Below are 20002 nucleotides of genomic sequence, written 5' to 3'. Positions count from 1 at the left end.
AAGGCTGAAGTCCTTGACCCTCTGCAGCAAGCGCTTCAGGTCCTCCTCGGTTTCAGCAAGCAGGATTGTGTCATCTGCATTATGCAGATTGTTGATTTATCTTCCACCAATCCTGACCCCACATTTCTCCTTATAGAGCCCAGCCTCCCGGGTAATCTGTTCTGCATACAGGTTGAAAAGGTATGGAGATAGGACACATCCTTGGCATACGTCCTTCCCAGTTTTGAGCCATGCAATATTTCCTTGCTCTGTTCTGACGACTGCCTCTTGGTCCTAGTATAGGTTTCGCATTAGCACGATCAAGTATTCTAGGATTCCCATTCTTCTCAGTCAGCCACAGTTTGTTATGATCCACACAGTCAAATGCCTTTGCATAGTCAATGAAACACAGATAGACATTCTTCTGGTATTCCCTGCTCTCAGCTAAGATCCATCTAACATTAGCTACAATATCCCTATTACCATGACCCCTTCTAAACCCAGCCTGGACTTCTGGCAGTTCTCTGCCGATGTGCTGTTCCAGTAGTTTTTTTTATAATCTTCAGTAGAATCTTCCTTGCATGTGAAATCACTGATATTGTTCTATAGTTTCCACACTCAGTTGGGCCACCCTTCTTTGGAATAGGAACAAATGTAAATCTCTTCTGGTCAGTTGATCAAGTTGTTCTTGATCTGTACGTCCAGGGCAGCATCTGTTAGCTGAAATATATCAATTGGTATACCATCTATTCCTGGGGTGTTATTTTTTGCTATTTCCTTCAAAGCATCCTGAACTTCTTCCTTCATCACCATAGGCTCTTGCTCATATGTTGTTTCATGAAATTCTTCTGTGTCTGCCAATTCCTTTCGATATAGTGACTCAGTATATTCTTTCCACTTCTTTTAATACTTCCTGGATAGAGCTTCTAGTTAATCCAAACCTCAGCCCTTTTAGTTAGCAACCAGGGCTAACCATTTAGGTACCAGGGCTCCTTGTTAAGAGCATGGAAACCTGGTGTTAGAGACCACTGAGTCATAGAAAAACCTAGGTTCGAATCCCATGTGGGCCTTTCTAACTGATTTCCTTTCTTATAGTGAAGGAAGGTCTCCTACTCTTAGTGACCCTGTATGGCAGGAAGAAAGCTTGCCATATCCTGTGCCACCCTCACAGTCTTCTTTCTACTTAAGCCCGTAGTTGTAGACATGGTGTCAATCCATGTCTTTGAGAGTCTTCCTCTCCTTCACTGATACTCTGCTTTTCCAAGCATAATAACCGTTTATTAGTAACCGGCCCAGAGTATGTGAGATCAAGTCTCATCACCCTCATTTCTAAGGAGCATCCTAGCTGCACTTTTTTCAAGATAGTTTTCCTTGTTTTTTTTGGCAGTTTGTGGCATGTTCAGTACTCTGCCAACACCACAATTCAAAGGCATCATTTCTTCAGTCTTCTATTTTCAGCTTGAGTTTTACAGAGAATGACTTTTTCTGGGGTTATATAAATGCCCAAAGATGGAAGGAGTCATCTGCATTCAAAATTGCTAACTAGAAACACTATGTATCTAGTGGCTTTGGGGTGTCACTCCTGGAACTGTCAGTTCAGAGAACCTCAACTGTGTTGCTGCCCTGTCCATATGTCTTACTCAGATCTAAAAAGGGCAGGGGCTGTTTATCTTTTATCTGCCATTGTGATTGGCCCAGATACCTTGATAAATATTTGAGTTGAATTGTTCAAGTGAGATTGTGACAGGAGCATTTATGGATGTGTCTTGTGTAGCTCCGGGTTGGGAACACTTTATCTCCTTGAGTAGTTCACTTTTTTTTTTTCGCTTTTATAGCCCTCCTCTGCTGTAAGAATGTAAGATGGATCCAGAAGAGCAGGAACTATTGAATGACTACAGATACCGAAATTACTCTTCGGTAATTGAAAAAGCTTTAAGAAATTTTGAGTCGTCAAGTGAATGGGCGGATCTCATCTCTTCCCTTGGCAAGCTCAACAAGGTATGTCGGCCTTGGATTGTGTTACTTGGATGGCATGAAGGTCAGGACAGGATTTTCTTTTTGTTATTCCAGGTGATTTGTGATGATTAATAACAATTAGAGGAAGTAGATAAGAAAAGTTACCCGTATTTCCATCACCCAGAAGTAATCATTGTTAATTGATATATGTGTGTACATCTTTTCAGGTTTTTTTTTTGTTTGTTTGTTTTCCTCCCTGAGCCTAGAATTATGGTGGTGTTGATGGGGTCATCTAAAAGTTTTTTCCTCAGTATTTGTGGCTGACATTTGCAATTATCAGATCTGATGTCCAGAGATAAAGCTTTTTTTAGGTAAAGAAGGATGATTCCAATTTATAACAACCCCTTGTGTATCAATAGAATGTCCTTCTTGGTGTTTTCTGTTGTTGATTTTTGTGGAAGGAGATTGCCAGGCCTTTCTTCTGTGCCACCTTTAGGTGGCCTCAAACCCACTGCCTTTTGTTTGGCAGCCAAGTGCGGTAACCATTTATAGCACCCGGGGCTCAGTTATTTTGGGTTTTGGCTCTTTTGTGTTTTTAAATATACTACTTAATGGGCTCAAGCATATTAGATATTATGAGAATGGTGTAAAATAGGGCAAGATTGAGATCCACCATGAGTCATAATTGACTCAACATCACCTTAACACCACCACCACCACCTAGAATTTTGAATGCCTTTTCTCCTTTGGTCTCATTAATGACCATTTCCCTACTGATTTTCAAATTCTAGAAGGTATGAATTAAATATTGAACTTGTCATAACAGTATATGTATATGTGTGTATGTATGTGTACACATTCATGTTCTCATATGTTCTCAGAGCTAGGGCAAGGATAAAAGGGTATATCGAAGAAGAACAAACTCTGATCTGATCAAATGTATCTTTTACCATGTGATCTTTCTCTTGGGGTTACTGGACTCTTTGATTACTGAGAGTTATCTCCATCAAATATCATTGTATTTTTCATTCTGTCTAGAAGGGGAATGACATAGTAATTCTTATGCACTTATGTGACCAACATGGCATGTGGCTAGAAAGATACCGTGGGCTTGACAAGTCTGTGCTTGGCTCTGTCGTCCACTGGCCAGTGTTCCTGGCTGGAATACCTGACTTTCGAGCCAGAGGGCCATGTGGGAGTTGGAAGATGCCCAACTCTTCTCTAAAAAGCTTGATTTCTCAGGTCAGAGGTATCAGGCAATTCTAATAAGCCTCGCTTTCCCCCACTCACCCCTGCAAGGAACAGGTAAGAGTGTAGGAGGCCAACAGCTCCACCCAGCATAGTGGTGGCCAGCTGTGGGCCAGTTGTAAATGCCAGAAAGCAGCTATCAGCACTGACAGATGGTCATCAGGCTCAGCAGAGGCTGTTACAGGCAGTGGCTGCGAAGTGCCTGTTCTGTCGCAAGGTATTTTTCCTGTTTATAAATGTGATGCATGGCTGACTGCCAACTGGGAGGGACAATTGTATACATCAAAGATTTTCCTTTAAAATTGGAAATAAGGGTGTAAGAATTTTTTGATTATGCAACTCAAATGCAAGAATTTAAAAAAAATTTAAAAAAGAAGTTTCAAGCTGAAGGGAATACTCACTGACTTGAATGAAAACAGGTTATTATTTTATGGCATGGGGAGGGGTAGATAGGCTTGAGGTATGTTCTAGTGCTTTAGGGTGAGTCACTTTTAGTATTTGACTCTCTAAAAGTATGAAAAACAGCATAAAGTGAAGCTTTTATAGCATGTTATTGTTAGGTGCCTGGAGTTGGTTCAAGCTACATTATGAATAACAGAATGACGTTTTACCTGACCTTGTGCTGTCCTCAGCACAAACTCATTGCTGTGTGTGAGTTCATTGATGCAGCCTGTGTCAATCCGTCTCTAAAGGAGTCTTCCTCTCTTTTGCTGACCCTCTACTAAGTCCTTCTCTCAGAACTGGCTCCTCCTAATAACATGTCCAGAGTATGTAACATAAGTTAATGCTGTCATTTAGCTATGTTAGAGTGGGTAATTAAGTGGCTTTAGTACAGTTACAGTATTGTACAACCAATACTACTCTCTAGTTCCAAAGCATTTTTATCACCCAAAAGGAAACTCCACATCCATTAAACAATTACTCCCCATTTTGTCCTCTGTCCGTCCCCTGGCAACTAGTTGTTTACTTACTTTCTCTGTGGATTTGCCTGTCTGTGGTATTAAGGGTTTATTGTTCAAAATGATTTCCCTAGCCATTGACTGACTTTACCTTATGGATGGGTGGGAATATGAGAATGGAGGGGGGGTTGTTGGCCTATCCACAAAGGCGTTGGCTAGTCTCCCCAGTCCACAAGGGGATTGGCTAGTCTTGCTATTAAATTGAGTAGATCCAGTAGCAGAATTTGAGACTCTCACACTAGTGAAAAAGACGCAAGAGAATGCAGCATATCCTTCTTGAGATTCTTATACCAACTGGACTAGGGCCTATGGGAGCAGCCTCCATAGCAGCCACAGCAAAGGCCCAAGGACCTGACTTGAGACAGAGCAGACCTTGAGACTGCTTCCCCACGGGGAACCAGAGCTAAGAGCCTTTGCCCAAATATGTTGGAGGACCATGGAGCCATAATTAGCAGGGTTAAATTTTGTAACACTGTAGCAGGGTTAAATTTTGTAACACTGGCCTAAAGCCTTGGTGAGGCTGAAGGCTGAGATGCCTGCAACCACATGTCAGCAACTGTCCTGACTTTTGTATTCTGCTACTAACTTGAATTAATAACTTTTTTACTTCCCTAATGTAGTTCTGTGTGCTCAGTGAGCTATCACAATGGAGTCTTGACCCCATAAATCTCTAAGATTGGTGTTCAATTGAATAGAAGGAAATACAGGAACATGGGGGACACATCTGACTTCATGGCAATTGGTTTTTGTGTTGTTGACAGTGACGTTTTCCTTTTGTGGAGTTGGCAAGCATCACATATGGCAATTCCCAAGCTGCCCTTGTTCTTTTTTGTACTGTGTTTGATATTTCATATAAATGGAACTCTGTATGTGTGTGCTAAATTACACATGCATATACACATACATACATGTTTTGTGTCTTTTAGCCATGTTGTTGCTACATGCCATCAAGTCACTTGCAATTCATTGTAACCCTGTGTACAACAGTTCTGAACCCTGCTCTATTCCGAGCCAGCCTTATTCATTGTCTCTGACAAACCTACCCCGAATACCCCAGTCACTGGGTCAGTCCATCTCATCGAGGGTCTTTCTCTATTGTGTTGTCCCTCCACCCTCCAAAGCGTGATGTCCCTCTCCAAGTACTGGTTCCTCCTTGCAACATGCCCAAAGTATGTCGGACAAAGCTTCAGAATCTTTGCCTCCAAGGAGCAGCCTAATTTCACCCTCTCTAGGATGAAACTTTTTGTTCTCCTAGCAGTCTGTGGTATATTCAACACTCTTCTCCAGCACCACTGCACAAAGGCATCCGTTCTCTTTCTATCATCCTTAGTCGTTGTCCAGCTTTCTGATGCATAACAAGTAATTGCAAAGACTATGGCCTGGATCAGGCATACCTTAGTCCCTAGACTGACATAATTGCACAGGAAAAAATAATGAGTGTTGGTGAGGAAATGGAGAAATGAAAATGTTGTGCATGGTTGGTATAAATATAAAAGTTACATACACATTGAGTTTTTAACCAAAAGATCAGCAGTTTGAATCTGCCAGCTGCAGATGAGTGGTCTCCTCCCATAAAGATTTATAGCCTTGGAAACCAGATGCAGGGATACCATTATTCTGAACCTAGCAGTGGTGGGGTATTTTTTTGGGGGGGGGAGGGGGAGGTGAGAGAGAGAAAGAGATAGATACACACACAAATAAACATATACATTTATGTAAACCCATTACCACCAAGTTGAGTCTGACTCCTGGTGACCTTGTAGGACAGAGTGGAACTGCCCCATGGTGTTTCCAAGCCTATAAATCTTACAGAAGCAGAGTTTCTTATCTTTCCCCTGTGAAGCAGCTGATAGATTTGAACTACCAACCTTTTTATTTGTTTTTTTGCAACAAAATGTTTTAACCGCTATACCACCAGAGAGAGCTCCAGTTGTCTATGTTACAGACCGTATGTCAACGATTTCAGCTTGTGTAGCTCCACAGTCAGCACAGTTGGATCAGCAGTCAGAAAATCAAAAGACAAATAGCATTAGAAAAATTTGCTGTCATTGGACAATTAAAACAGACATTTGGGGGAGGGGGGGAAGAAGAACGAACTGGGGAAGAGGGTAGAGAAAACAGTGCAACAATGAATGAATGAAAACCCAAAATCTCTGTAAATGTTCATTAAAACTAATAAAATTTAATAATAATTAAAAAAAACCAACAAAAAAAACAAAAAAAAAAGAAAAATTTGCTGTCAAAGACCTCACCAAAGTCCTAAAGAGTAATGATGTCAGTCTTGAGACTGAAGTGCACATGTTCCAGGCAGTGGCCTTTGCAATTACTTGCTATACGTCAGAGAGCTGGACAGTGACTAAGGGTGACACCAGAAGGATCAATGCCTTTGAGTTGTGGTGCTGGAGAAGAGTATTGAACATACCATAGACCACTAAGAAAACAGAAAAGGTCTGTCTTGGAGAAGGTGAAATCAAGTTTCTCTTTGGAGGCAAGGATTTTGAAACTCTGTTTCATATACTTTGGGCACATGGCCAGGAGGCGCCAGTATTGGAGAAAGACATCCTGCTTGGAAGGGTGGAGGTACAGTACAGGAGAGGAAGATCCTGGATGAGATGGATTGATTCAGTCACTGGGGTAATGGGCATAGATGTGATGGAGTCAGTGAGGCTGGCTTAGGACAGGGCATTCTTCAGAGCTGTAATACATAAGGGCTCTGAGTCACAGGTGACTCGATGGCACATAACACAACACCATGCAGCAATGGTTGGGGTAATGAATATCTGTGCAGTCAAATCTAAATGTAATTTAGAGTTATCCTTGAACAATGTTGGTTTGAACTGCTCAAACCCACTTTTCTTTTTCTGTTGGCTATTGTGGTGAACTCCAGAGTATTCACTTAAGATGCCATGTGACACTGACCATCTTCATGTGAACAGTTTGTCTCATACAGCTAAAATAACGACATGCATTATGCAGTTTGCTAGAGAGAAGAGTTGCTTACGTGGAGATGATGGTAATTAATGTCCTGGGTGTTTTAAGTGAATACTCATGACACTTGAGCTCATAGCAAGAGCCGAAGAAAAACAAATCTAAGGATAAGTGGACCTATCAAACTTGTGTTGTTCAGGGGTCGCCTGTACATTTGTGTGCATATTTTATATTTGTTGTTGTGTGCCCTCAAATCAGAAGCAACTCATAGCTGCCCCTCTAGAGAGTTTTCAGAGGCTGTGAATCAAATCAGAGAGCCTATCTTTTTCCTTTGGAGCTGCTAGTGAATTTGAATAGCTTGTCTGTGGGTTGGCAGTACAACTCCTTACTCATTAGGCATGTGTGTGCATATATATGTGTGTGTGTATCCTGTGTAAAATTCAAAGAGGAGCTTTATTGACATCATCCATAAGGAGTTGTAGTACCAGCTCAAAGGCAGTATCTCTCTGGCAGTTCACATCCACCAGTGACTCCTTAGGGGAAACATGGGCGATCTCCCACCCATCTGAAAGCCCACTGGAGGGCCAGTTATAAGTCAGTTCCAACTTGATAGAGTGAACTTGAGTTTTGAGCTGGATAACGTAAACAATACAGTATCGACGTTATTCACAAGTATGATTCAGAACCTTTTGTGTCTGACTGCTCTCAGCGTGATATTTTTGAAGGCTCATTCATCTTTTGCATGTCTCAGGAATTCATTTCAATTTATGTTTGAATAATATCTCACCATATGTACCATATTTTTACACAAATATCAAATGCATTATACAGTTTTTGAAAACCATCTGACCCCATGCACAGCAGAATGAAATAGTGCCATCAATGCCTGCTTTTCACCCCAATGATGTGGGAAACACAAAAAGAAAATGACCCCAGTAAGTTCAAGCAAACCGGGTAAGAGAATGCCATAATCGTTCAGCCTCTGTGCAAAACCACCACCATGCAAAAGTCTAGTAGTCCTTTAAAAAAGTGAAATATAATATTATAATAAGCTCTAGCTATCCCAATCCTAGATAGGTACTTAAGAAATTTGAGAACATGAACACAACAGATACATGTATACTAGTGTTCATTGCTGCACTATTTGCAAATAGCTAAAAGGTAGAAATAATGCTAGTATCTGTCAATAGATGGATAGATAAGCAAAATGTGCTACATCCATTCAGTGGAATGATGTTCAGCTTCAAAAAGAAATAAAATCCTGGTGCTCACCACAACATGGATGCACCTTGAAAACACAAGATGAGTGAAAGATGTCAGTCCCGAGGGGACAAATACTGTGTGATCACACTTACTAGAAATACCTAGAGCAGGCAAAGACACAGAGACTAAAGCTTATTAGTGGTAAACTGGAATAGAAGGGAGAGGAAAGGAGAAGTTACTGCTTAAGGGGCGTTGAGTATTTGCTTTATTGGTGATGGGGCAATTTGCAGGAGGATAGTAGTGGCGGTCGCACATGATGAATGTAGTTAGTGCCACAGAATTTGTATAGGAAACAGTTGTTGAATTAGAAAAAGTCTTGTTTTTGGTATTTTTACCTGTTTATAGGTACAGAAAATGAGAACAATGGGAGAGGGGAAGATTAAAACTGCTCTTTTGTTCTTTAAAAAAAAAAGGCACAGCAGTACAAAACTGCTTCTCCCATAAATATGTGGGTGCATCGCTCTTTCAGGCCTTGGTGTTGCTGTCAAGCTCGCCACTGTCACCTTCTCTGCTGGACTCCTGTTGCTTTCTCCTAATACTGATCTAACAACCGGGGTAGGGTTTTCATGGCAGCAGTGCCAAGTGATTCTCGCTCTTCCATTCATTCCTTTTGCACCCACAGGAAGCTGAGTTCCATATATTATTTTTCCTAAAAAGATTTGTTCCCTGATTTATATTTTATGTGCAATAGATGTTGTTGATTTTAGCTGCTGTTTGAGAGTAAAAGCATAGCCTCCTTAAGCCTGGCAGAAGTTGAGATGTTTGCCTTGGGTATAAAGCTAGTATAAAAAGCCCTGTTGCCTGTTCAAAAAGTCAATTTGTAGGCTTTTGAAAATAATGCCTCCATGTTAGCGCCTCCGAGTTTCACCCATCCAACTCCCTTGAAAGCGTTTTTGTTATACTTTTCATATAGTTTTAGTCTCTTAAATAAAAATATTTTCTGAGGAAGAAAGAGCAACAAACCTAGAATCTACTTCATTTATATTTTCATTCCCTGCCAACCCTGGACTGAAGGGAAATCTGGCTCTCCTTCTCCTCACTCATTAACTAACAATTACCCCCTGAGATGACGCCTGAGTGATGGTGGATCAGTGTGACCCTGCCATCCTGCACCATCCCCAGGATGGTAGTAGAAGGGGATGTTGTGCTCCAGAGGGTCTTCACTGACTGATTTTCAGAAATCGATCACCAAGCTTTTCTTCCTGGTGCACATTCATCTGGAAACTCTGCTGAAACCTCTTCCGCATCATAAGCAGAAGGGTGGTGTCTGTGGTTGAGGTGGATAGGGGTGTTATTTCAGGCAGAGATTCTCTGATAAAATGACATTTGAGCAGAGGCCTGGTTAAGTGAGAGAACAGGCTAGAATGCAGGCCCCTGAGGTGGAGTGGCTCGAGTGGAGTGAGCAAGTCAGAGAGGAATAGAAGAGGGCAAGTTTCCGGGACCACATCACAGCATTTTATTCTGGGTAAATGGGAAGCCACCCCTGGGTCTTTGCACAAAACCACTTCTGCCTTACCTGTTGAAAGAATCCCTCTTGCTGCCTACTCAGAAATAAGCATTTAGTACAGAGACTAGAATTACTTACCCTTGAAGGTCAGAAGGGAGCAGTTCCGAATGTGTTACCAGTTGCTTCAGTGAGACACAGGTTCATTCCGAGCCAGTACATCTCACACAAAGACTGTCAGCATACATAAATAGGATAATTTTTTGCTTAATAGTTTAGCTGAGACTTTGAGCCCTTATCAGTTCAACCACTATACAACTTTGAGTATGGACGTGAAGGATGGTAGAAATGAATTAAGGTGACTCAACAATTAAGCAGTTAGCTGAAGTTTGGTGGTTCAAGCCCACCTGGGTACCTTTGTGGAAGAAAGACTTGGCTATTTGCTTCTATAAAAATTACAAGCAAGGAAACCACATGGCTTGGTGCTCCTCTATCACATGGGGTCTGTGGGTTATAATTGACTCAACAGCACCACAATACATGGTTTTAAAATTTGATGACTAAAGCTACTCCTTTTTTCTTCATTGAAAAAAAATTTTGGTTACATATACATCATGTAAAGTTTACTATAATGATATTTAGTACGTTCTCAGGATTTGAGCAGCTATCACCTCTAACTAATGCTGTTGTTTTTGTTGTTATGAGCCCTAAATCCTGCTCTATCCTGTGCCAACCTCACCATCTCTGACACACTCACTCCCACCACCCCAGTCACTGAATTGATCCATCTCATCAAGGGTCTTCCTCTTGTGTGCTGTTCCTCCACCCTCCCAAACTTGATGTCCCTCTCCAAGGACTGGTCCCTCCTTGCAACATGTCCAAAGTATGTCACACGAATCTTCAAAAGTCTTTGACTCCAACGAGCAGCCCGGCTTCACGCTCTCCAGGTGAAACCTGTTTGTTCTCCTAATATAAGAACATTTATATTACCCCAAAATAAAACTCCATACCCTTCAAGCATTCATTCCCAACTCCTCCCCACGGCCAGCATCTGTCAACTACTATCTACCTTCTGTCTGTCTGGATTTGTTGTTCTGGGTATTTCATATATGCTGTTGTTGTGTGCCATTGAGGTGGTACTGACCCATAGCTGCCCCTAAAGTGGGTTCCCAAAGGCAGTAAATACCACTCGAAGAAATTGCCCATCTTTTTCCCTCTGAGCACCTGGTGGATTTGAACCGTGTGCCTTTAGAATATCAGCACAGCTTCTTACGGCTAGACAACCAGAGGACCCTCATGTGTGTGGAATCATATAATATCTGCCTTTTTTCACTTAATATGGTGTTTTTAAGGTTTGTCCATGTTGTAACATGTATTCACACTTCCTGTTAATGGCTAAATACCATTCCTTTGTATGAATATAAAAATTTTATATTAACCTTTCTTAATTAATTGATGGACAGTTGATTTGACTTCATCTTTTGTTTTGGTGCTTTTCTGGAAAGAGGAAAAAATGTTTTGGAAAACATCATAAGATCCAGAAGGTTGGTCTCACGCCCTCTCTCTCCCCCCCTTCTCCCTCTTCCTTTTTCCCTCCCTCCCTATCTCTCTCCCTCCCCCTGCTCCCACCCTCCCTCCTTCCCTCTCTCTCTCTTTCCTATTTTTCCACATTTATTCAGAATTCTACCTAGTCACAAAATTACCACGTAGCAGGTGAGAGGAGAATGTCAGATCCCACTTTCTGACACCTTCTGTATGTACTATTTCCTCTTCTGACCCTAAAATGTTATCTGTTACTGAACCCAAAGAGGTCTTTCTGTAGTCAATCGCTAATAAGACAGATTGCAATATCCATAAGCACTTTATTGCAGATCTGGGAGAAAGCAGTAAGATCATTCTCAGAGACTGCCTCTTTGTCTGGGAGTGGTGATTAGGCTTTTATACCAGCCTTAGAAACTAACTCACCCAACAATACATCTTTGTTAGTAAAATCAAAGAAGTTCTACATCTGAAAACAAAACAAAACAAAACGAAAAACAATTCACACACAGGTACCAGTAAATAGGCAACCTACAAAACAGTTAACACATGACTGTTATAAACTGGCCCTGAAAAGATAAAGGCTAACTTGGGGAAGACTCACCTTCCCTCCTAACAGACAGGCAGATTAATAATACTATTTACATTATGGTTGGGGAAAACAGTTTCAAAGAGGTAAACAGCTGACCTAGGAGAGATCATTTCCTCTCCTGGTAAACAGACAGATTAAGCTCCTTTACTGACTAAAAGAAAGGAAACACAGAATCCTAAGGCAAAGTAACTAGTTTTACAGGCTGGAGAAAACTGATGTCAGTTTTATAACTATATAATTATAGTTTTATAATTTGTATATATCTAAAGAATTCTGAATTGATTAATACCACCCCATCATGAGGTCTGATCTCACAGCTCTCCCCACTGTGTGGTCGGCCTCAGACTTCACATGCCAGCCACAATCTTCAGAGTCCTTGTTAGGTTAGTGGATTTAAGAAAGAAATCAGAGTGTGAGAGAAAGCTTAAAAGCAGCTTTACTAGGAGGGCTCCTGGTTGAGGTTCCTCATTCTGAAAATGCAGACTGAGGAAGTTGCACTTTGAACTTATTGGGGAGGGTTTTTATAACAGGGTCTTTGGGGAGGGACATTCCATTGTGATTTATGGTTCATCTGTTAGTTCTGCCAGGTGGGCAGAGACGTTCACTCTTCTTGTCGACGTGTATTCTTTGAATTCTTCATTTTCCCCTTGGTCCCACTGTCTGGACCTAACAGGCCTCAGGGGTCCCCTCACTTCTGACATGCTACCTCCCTCTGTTCCTTTCCATAATCTCAAGAATGACTCACAGAACTCAAGAATCATTGTACTTACCATTGCAGTTCTAATATAGGAAAAGAATGCAAATGAAGAGACACACAGAGAGAACTCTGCAATGATGTCCAATGTGGAGTTTCTGTATTCCAGTGGCTGTTAACTGATGTCCACCAGTCAGGACACCCATGGAGCATTCATGTCCAAAGCCTTTACTGGGCCTCATTCCTTAGGCCTGATTGATTGAATTGTACCACTCCTTCTCCCTCTTCTTGGCTGGCTGATACAGCATGGTCAGCCTCATTATAGTACATGTAGGTGTTGATTAGAAGCCTCATCTGCAGTACTTCAATCATTGGTGAAATCCCAAGAGTTCTGAGGTTATCTCTCAGGACCCAGAACAAAGACCAAGTTCTTTGGGTAGAGTTAAGTGTGTGTGTGTGAATCATTCATGCAGATTGTGTTTTATGGCATTAAATCCAAGTAAAGTTAACTTTAAACCCCACAGCAGGAAACATGGTTAGCAAGGGAGAAATTGGATCTTTAGATATTGTCACATGATCCAGCTTCTAAAGGTGTGTCACAGAATTACATCCAAAACACCTTCTGTTAAAGCTGTGCTCTCTTACTATGGTCTTTCAGAGTTAGTGCTGTAGCCTCCCAGTGTTGACTGGGAGTGGAGACTGGGTGACGTCTTCTGGACTTTTACAAACTCTTTCCAAAAGCTCATCTAGGGAGTTTTGCTGGCCTAGTGCTAGGGAGACACGCTGCCCACCCAGTGGCTTGCAGTTTGAATCCACCTGCTGCTCTTCAGAAGAGAGATGTGAATCTCCTCCTGTGTAATTCGCAACCTCTGAAAACCCACTGGAGGGACCAGCTATGAGTCAGTTCTGATTTGAAGGCATAAAACAACAGTAACAGCAACCCTCAACACTTCGTTCTGTCTGTTAAATTATTAGTAGTTCAGAGAAATCTGCTTTAGTCTTGGCATCTGTCAAGGACATGTACACATAAGCTGCTTTTTAAAAAGCTCATTTCTGGTAGGACCCTATGTGGTCTTTTATCCATGTCTCTTGAGAGGGACATGTAGAGAGTGAATGTTGCTTCATCCTCATTACTCAGGAGCATTGTGAAGATCTCTCATTTTTGTGCCTGTTTTAATATGAATATATACCTTTTCAATCAATATGCAGAACAGATTATCTGGGAGGCTGGGCTCTATGAGGAGAAATGTGGCATCAGGATTGGAGGAAGACTCATCAACAGTCTGCGTTGTGCAGATGACATAACCCTGCTTGCTAAAACTGAGGTGGACCTAAAGCATTTGCTGCAGAAGGTCAAGGACTGCAGCCTTCAATATGGATTGAAGCTCAACACCAAGAAACAAAAGATTCTCACCACTGGGCCAATTTGCAGCATCACAGATGCTGATAGATGGTGAAGAGACTGAAATTGTTAACAGCTTTAGTTTGCTTGGCTCCACAATCAACACTCTTGGCACCAACAGGGAATTAAAAGGTGAATTGCATTGGGAAAGTCGGCTGTTAGATTCCTCTCCAAAGTACTGAAGAGGAGCAATGTCAGACTGGAGACTAAGGTTCACTTGATACAGGCCATGGTCTTTTCAATCACTTGCTATGCATCAGAGATTTGGACAATGACTAGGGATATTAGAAGGAATTGATGCCTATGAGCTGTGGTGTTGGAGAAGAGTATTGAATATACCATAGACTGCTAAGAAAACAAACAGGTTTGTCTTGGAGAGGCATAAACCAGGCTGCTCCTTGGAGGCAGGGTTTCTGAAACTTTGTCTGACCTACTTTGGGGCATGTTGCAATGAGGTACCAGTCCTTAGAAAAGGATATCATGCTTGGGAGGGTGGAGGGACAGTGCAAGAGAGGAAGACCCTCTATGAGATGGATTGATTTAGTGACTGGGGTAATCGGGATGGGTGTGTCAGAGAGAGTGAGATTGCCACAGGTTTAGGGCTGTTGTACATAGGGTCACTATGAGTTGCAAGTGACTCAACAACACATAACAACAACATGCCCATCACCTCCCAGTCACTTAGCAAAGCCTTCCAGGTGATATGTGGCCCATGGTGTTGCATTTCCCTGATTCTGTACCAGATCCTTTGTTGGTAGTTATCCTGTGGGTTTATCCCTTTAGGTTAGGTTTTTTAAGGTACCTGCTTTGGGGGCCCTTTGTCTTCCTATCTGTCTCTTCTTCCTTCCAATGAGACTTGGCCTCCATTTAAATCAACCACTGCTAATCCCTTCCAGAGGGGGCAGGGACAGTTCAGGGGCAGAATCGTCTCCCTCCATGTGGCAGACTTGGGTTCGATTCCTGGCTATTGCACCTCCTGTGTAGCCACCACTCATTTGTTCTCTTTGCATGGGGTCCATGGGGTCAAAGGTTGACTCAACAGCTGCTTACTATAACATCAGTATTGTTATCACAGTTAACAGGCTACATGAACTAGATTTGGTCTGTGCCTCTGAGTCCATATGATGTCCAGTTCCATCCTGTCATCTGATTCAAGGTTACATCTATTAAAGAATAGTACCTCAGTCTGGGGCAATTATTTTAGCTGTTTCTCAAAACATTTTGGTGATATACACTGCTGTGATCTTTATAGTAGAAGTGGTTCAATAAGTGGAGTGTCAGACCCTTAAAAAGATGTGAGCTTGCATTGCCTTCTGAGAAGAGATCAAACGGAAAGGACGCTCTTAGCAATTATTGACTGTTTGCATTTAAACACAGGAGCCCTTGTGCCCTTGTGGTAGAGTGCTCAGAACAAGATCCGATTGTTCCCAAAATGTAGAATAGGCAGCTAATAAAATATTGAGTCAAACTTCCATCCCAAGTGCCTGGCAAAGCTTGCTACTGAATCCTTTGTCACAGTTTCTTCCGTCTTTATTATTTTGGTAACTGATGCAATGAGAGTCAAATGATGCTATTGCTTCATACCCTTGCTTGTATTCTCCAGAAGCTGCTGATAGGCTATAAGGACCTTGCTGATTCTCAGGGTTGGTGTATGAGCCACTGGAAGACATTTTTTTTAGTTGGTTTTTTGTTGTTGTTGTTTTTTTTTTTCTTTAAAATAAAATTTTTATTTTCTACTGGTTTACTTACACAGTTCATATGCGTTGTTTTTCATGTTGGACCTTTCCCATTTCCTTTACCCACCCTTGCCCCCACCTAAGAAATTGTGCTACCCTATAATTAACCACCCTAACCCCTGCCCCTGGTGGATGGCCTTCTTTTAATATTTCATAAAAATATACATATAATATGTTCTCAACAATTTATCTGCATAGAATTCAGTGACATACACCTTATTTGCATAGCCTCACTCCCACAAGGATGCCATGCAGCTTATTCGCATTATTAGCAAAGTACCCAGTTCCCTCCATGGGTCTCAAGCACCTCATGTGCATAGTCCTACTTGATCCGTTGGCAGGAATAACAAAAAAGACTACGATTAGAAGGACCATATGAAATAATTCACTGCATCATATTGTTGTTAATTAGTGTTGAGTGAGAACTGGTTGACAACTGACCCTCCCGTGGGTTTTTAGAGACTATCGGTCTCATGAGAGGAAACTGTCCATCTTTCTCCTGCAGAGCAAGTGGTGAAATTGATCCATGTGCCTTTGGGTTGGCAGCACAACTCCTTACCACTAAGCCACCAGAACTCCCCACTTTACCATGTGTTGTTGTTAAATGCTGTTGAGTTGAGTGGGACCCATAGCAACCCTCTGAACAACAGATCTGAACCCTGTTCTATCCTGTTCCATCCTCATACTCCCTAACACACTAGAGCCCATTGTGGCAGTCAGTGTCATTCCACATGATTGAGGGCTTCCTCTCCTTTGCCGACCCTCCATCTTTCTGAGCATCATGTCCGTCTCCAAGGAATAACCTTTCCTAGCAGGACCTAAGTATGTGAGGCAAAACTTTATTTGCCTCCAAGGAGCACTCTGGCTCCACTTTCTCCAAAACATATGTTTGTTCTTTTGGCAGTCCATGGGATGTTTAGTACTCTTCTCCAACACCACAATTTCACCATACAGTCAATGTTAAACTTTCTGTGGTCCTACCAAACTATTTTTTCATAGTGATTGAAATGTTTTATATTTCCTTTAATAATAGCATTAACAAAAAATAAGGCTCCAGGAATTGATGGAATACCAATAGACATGTTTTAAGTAACAGATGCAAATTTCCTGGGACAGACTGACAAATACGTCCAGGAAATTTGATAGCTACTTGGCCAGCTGACTGAAAGATATCAGTATTTATTACCACTTCTAAGAAAGGTGATCCAACAGAATGTGGAAATTACAAACAATAGCATTAATATCATGTGGAAACAAAATCATGGTGATGATCATTCAAAAACGAGTAAAACAATACATTGGCTGAGAACTGTAACTTGTAGCAGTAACCCTGAGAACAATTAATCTGAACCCTGTCCTATCCCTCATCATCTCTGATATACTTGAGCCCATTGTTACAGTCACTGTGCCAATCCATCTCATTGAGGGTCTTCTCTTTTGCTGACCTTCCACCTTTCCAAGAATAATGTCTTTTTAGCTTCTCCTGACAACATAGCCAAAGTGTTTAAGATGAAGTTTCACAATTCTTGCTTCTAAAGAGCACCGGGGATGCACTTTCTCCAAGACATATTTGCTAGTTCTTTAGGAAGTCCATGGGATATTCAGTACTGTTCTCCAGCATCACATTGCTTGCCTAGCGTGTCCTTAATGATACCCTCATCATAGGCTCCTGACCACCATGTAGCCAGGCAGCTGAAGCAAAAACCAATCCTGAAGCTTTTAATTTGAAATCCTACAGTATCCCAATCATTGTCTGTTGCCTGCGCCAAGGTAGCCCCACCTACAGAGGTGCTTAGAACCTTGTAAATGAAAGCACTAGCTATGAATTGGTGGAACTCCGTTAGCTCCATTGTTGACTGAAGTCCCCATTTTCAGAAGAGTCTGTTTGTTTGACTTTGCCTTGTTTATGTCTTAATAAAAGAATCTCTCTAAAATAGATTTCAAATATGTGGGTGTCAGTTTCCATTGAACAATATATGCTTCCTGAAAAATTCTTTGCAGCCTGTTGAACATCTCTGCACCTTGTTTGTAAAGCCCTTTGATGAACAAAAATATTTCATTTTTATGAGGTCCCACCTACCTCTTTTGCCACTCACGCTTTTGTTGTTGTACGTGATAAGATATTGCTAAAAACTAGTTCCTGTGGCAAGATTTTTTTTTTTTCACTTTGCTAAAAAGAAACTCTATTTTTCAGTAAATTATACCAAGGATAGTCCATTGGTTTTATGTTTAGGTAAAGGAACATTTTTGCTGTCCTTTCTTTCGGGCCTACTGCAGGGATTGGAATTGATCCAAGCTTGGACAGATGAATTCTTCCCCAGGTAGTCTAATGACAAAAACTCAGTTCAGAGAATTAGGTTTATGAATAAGGAAAAGGGGATGTGATTCCATCTACATTTTGTCAGTGCTATTGAGAAAGTTATAAAACTAGAAACTTCATAGTAGTCTTTGGTAAGGGAGGAAATAAATGAAGCTTGACTATTTTGAGTGAATAAGGATGACAGAAGAAGAATTGATGCCTTTGAGCTGTGGTAATGGAGAAGAGAATGAACATCCCATGTACGGCCAAAAGAACAAACAAATATGTCTTGAAGAGGATGCAGCTGAAGTGCTCTTTTGAAGCCCCTGCTCTTAGGAGGGGCTATTCCTTGGAGAAGGACATGATCCTGGGGAGAGTGGAGGGTCGGCAAAGGAGGGGAAGATCCTCAACCACGTGGATTCACATGGTGACTGCTGCAATGGGCTCTTGTGTGTCAGGAAGTGTGAGTATGGGACAGAAAAGAACTGGGTCAGGCCTTTTGTTCATACGGTCGCTATGAGTCATACTTGACTTGATGGCACCTAACAATAACAATTTTTCAAAGAGGAACAGCTATTTGAACATGAAAACCAATATTCAAGCTTCTGTTTGAACATATGCAAGACTTCATTCCCACTTACCTTTTAAATATAGTTTTTTCTTACTTTATTACATCTTTATTTGTATGCCATAAACTGCATTTTTAAAGTATATACTTTCATCATTTTGATGTAAGTTACACCCAGGGAGGCATCATCACAATCAAGATAATGGTCTTGTGTCCATTGTCCTCATGGTTTCATCAAAGGGCCCTTTTGTAATCCCTTCCTTTTCTTCGTTCTATCTCCAGGCAACTCTTGATCTCTTTCTGTCATTACAGATTATTTGTTTTTCATAAAATCTAATAGATTGAAAGGTAAAAAAATCTATCTCATTTACTTTGGGCATGTTACCAGGAGGGGGTCATCATACTTGGAAAGATGGAAGGTCGAAGAAAGAGAGGAAGACCCTCAACCAGATAGATCGGCACAGTGCCTGCAGCGATGGGCTCAAGTGTGTCAGAGATTGTGAGGGTGGCACAGGACAGGATTCAGACCTGTTTTTCATGGGGTCGCTGTGGGTCATATAGACTCGATGGCACCTAACAGTATGAATGAAATCATTCAGTGTATAATGTCTCTCTCTTTTTCTGAGAAAGTGTCTGGTGTCTTTCACTCTGCAAAATTATTTTGAGAGTTAGCCGAGTTGTTGTGTTTATCGATTGCTAATTCTCTTTTATTGCTGAGTAGGATTCCATTGTATAGCTAAGCAACATTTTGTTTATCCATTTTTCTTTTGATGCACATTTGGGTTGCTTCCAATAGGTGTCTCTTTAACTTTTTAAGATACTGCAAAATTTTCTTCCCAAGTTATTGTGTCATTTTACACTCCTATCTGCAGCTTATGGGAATTTTAGTTCTTCTATCTCACCAACACTTGATGTGATTAGTCTTTTTTCATTTTCTCCCTTATAGTGGGAACTTAGCAGCATCTCATTGTTGCTTTAATCTGCATTTTCAGAGTGACTAGTGGTTAGAGAATGGTGAACATTTTAAACTTGTTGTAGTCCTATAGAAAAAGAACAGAATCTACTCTGCCTCATTGTATGTAATAACAAAAAGTGCAAGTGACAACCGTCAATAGAGGTGTTGTTATAGTCAGTCATGATTCAACAGAATAAGAGCATATGCAGCCCTAAGAATGAGGCAGTCCTGTATTCTTACAGAGTGTGTGTGTGTGTGAGTGAAATAGTCATGGCAAAATAAGATAAGCAGACATGAACAAAAATCACTTACTTACTCATTCATTTCTGTCTAGTCTGAATCAACTCGTAGCTGACCCTCCATTGGATTTCCAAGTATATTGCATGAAAGATTGACTGTCTTTCTCCCACTGAGCTTCTGGTAGATTTCAAGCTGCCAGA

At 41.3% G+C, this 20002-nt stretch overlaps 1 protein-coding gene across 1 annotated transcript in view; it reads left to right on the top strand.

The window, feature by feature from the left end:
- The first annotated feature begins 1839 nt into the window (after nucleotides 1–1839).
- The window catches only part of DOPEY2 (dopey family member 2), a 180779-nt gene continuing 162616 nt past the window's right edge, over nucleotides 1840–20002 (top strand). Inside the window, exon 1 of the mRNA XM_006886727.1 lies at nucleotides 1840–1977. Within this exon, the coding sequence (XP_006886789.1) occupies nucleotides 1840–1977 (138 nt within the window). The remainder of the gene's footprint in view (nucleotides 1978–20002) is intronic.

The sequence above is a fragment of the Elephantulus edwardii genome, unplaced genomic scaffold, assembly GCF_000299155.1.
Source record: "Elephantulus edwardii isolate Elephantulus edwardi_28Jun2011 unplaced genomic scaffold, EleEdw1.0 scaffold00051, whole genome shotgun sequence".
Taxonomy (NCBI): Eukaryota; Metazoa; Chordata; class Mammalia; order Macroscelidea; family Macroscelididae; genus Elephantulus; species Elephantulus edwardii.
This window is presented reverse-complemented; position numbering and strand designations above follow the sequence as displayed.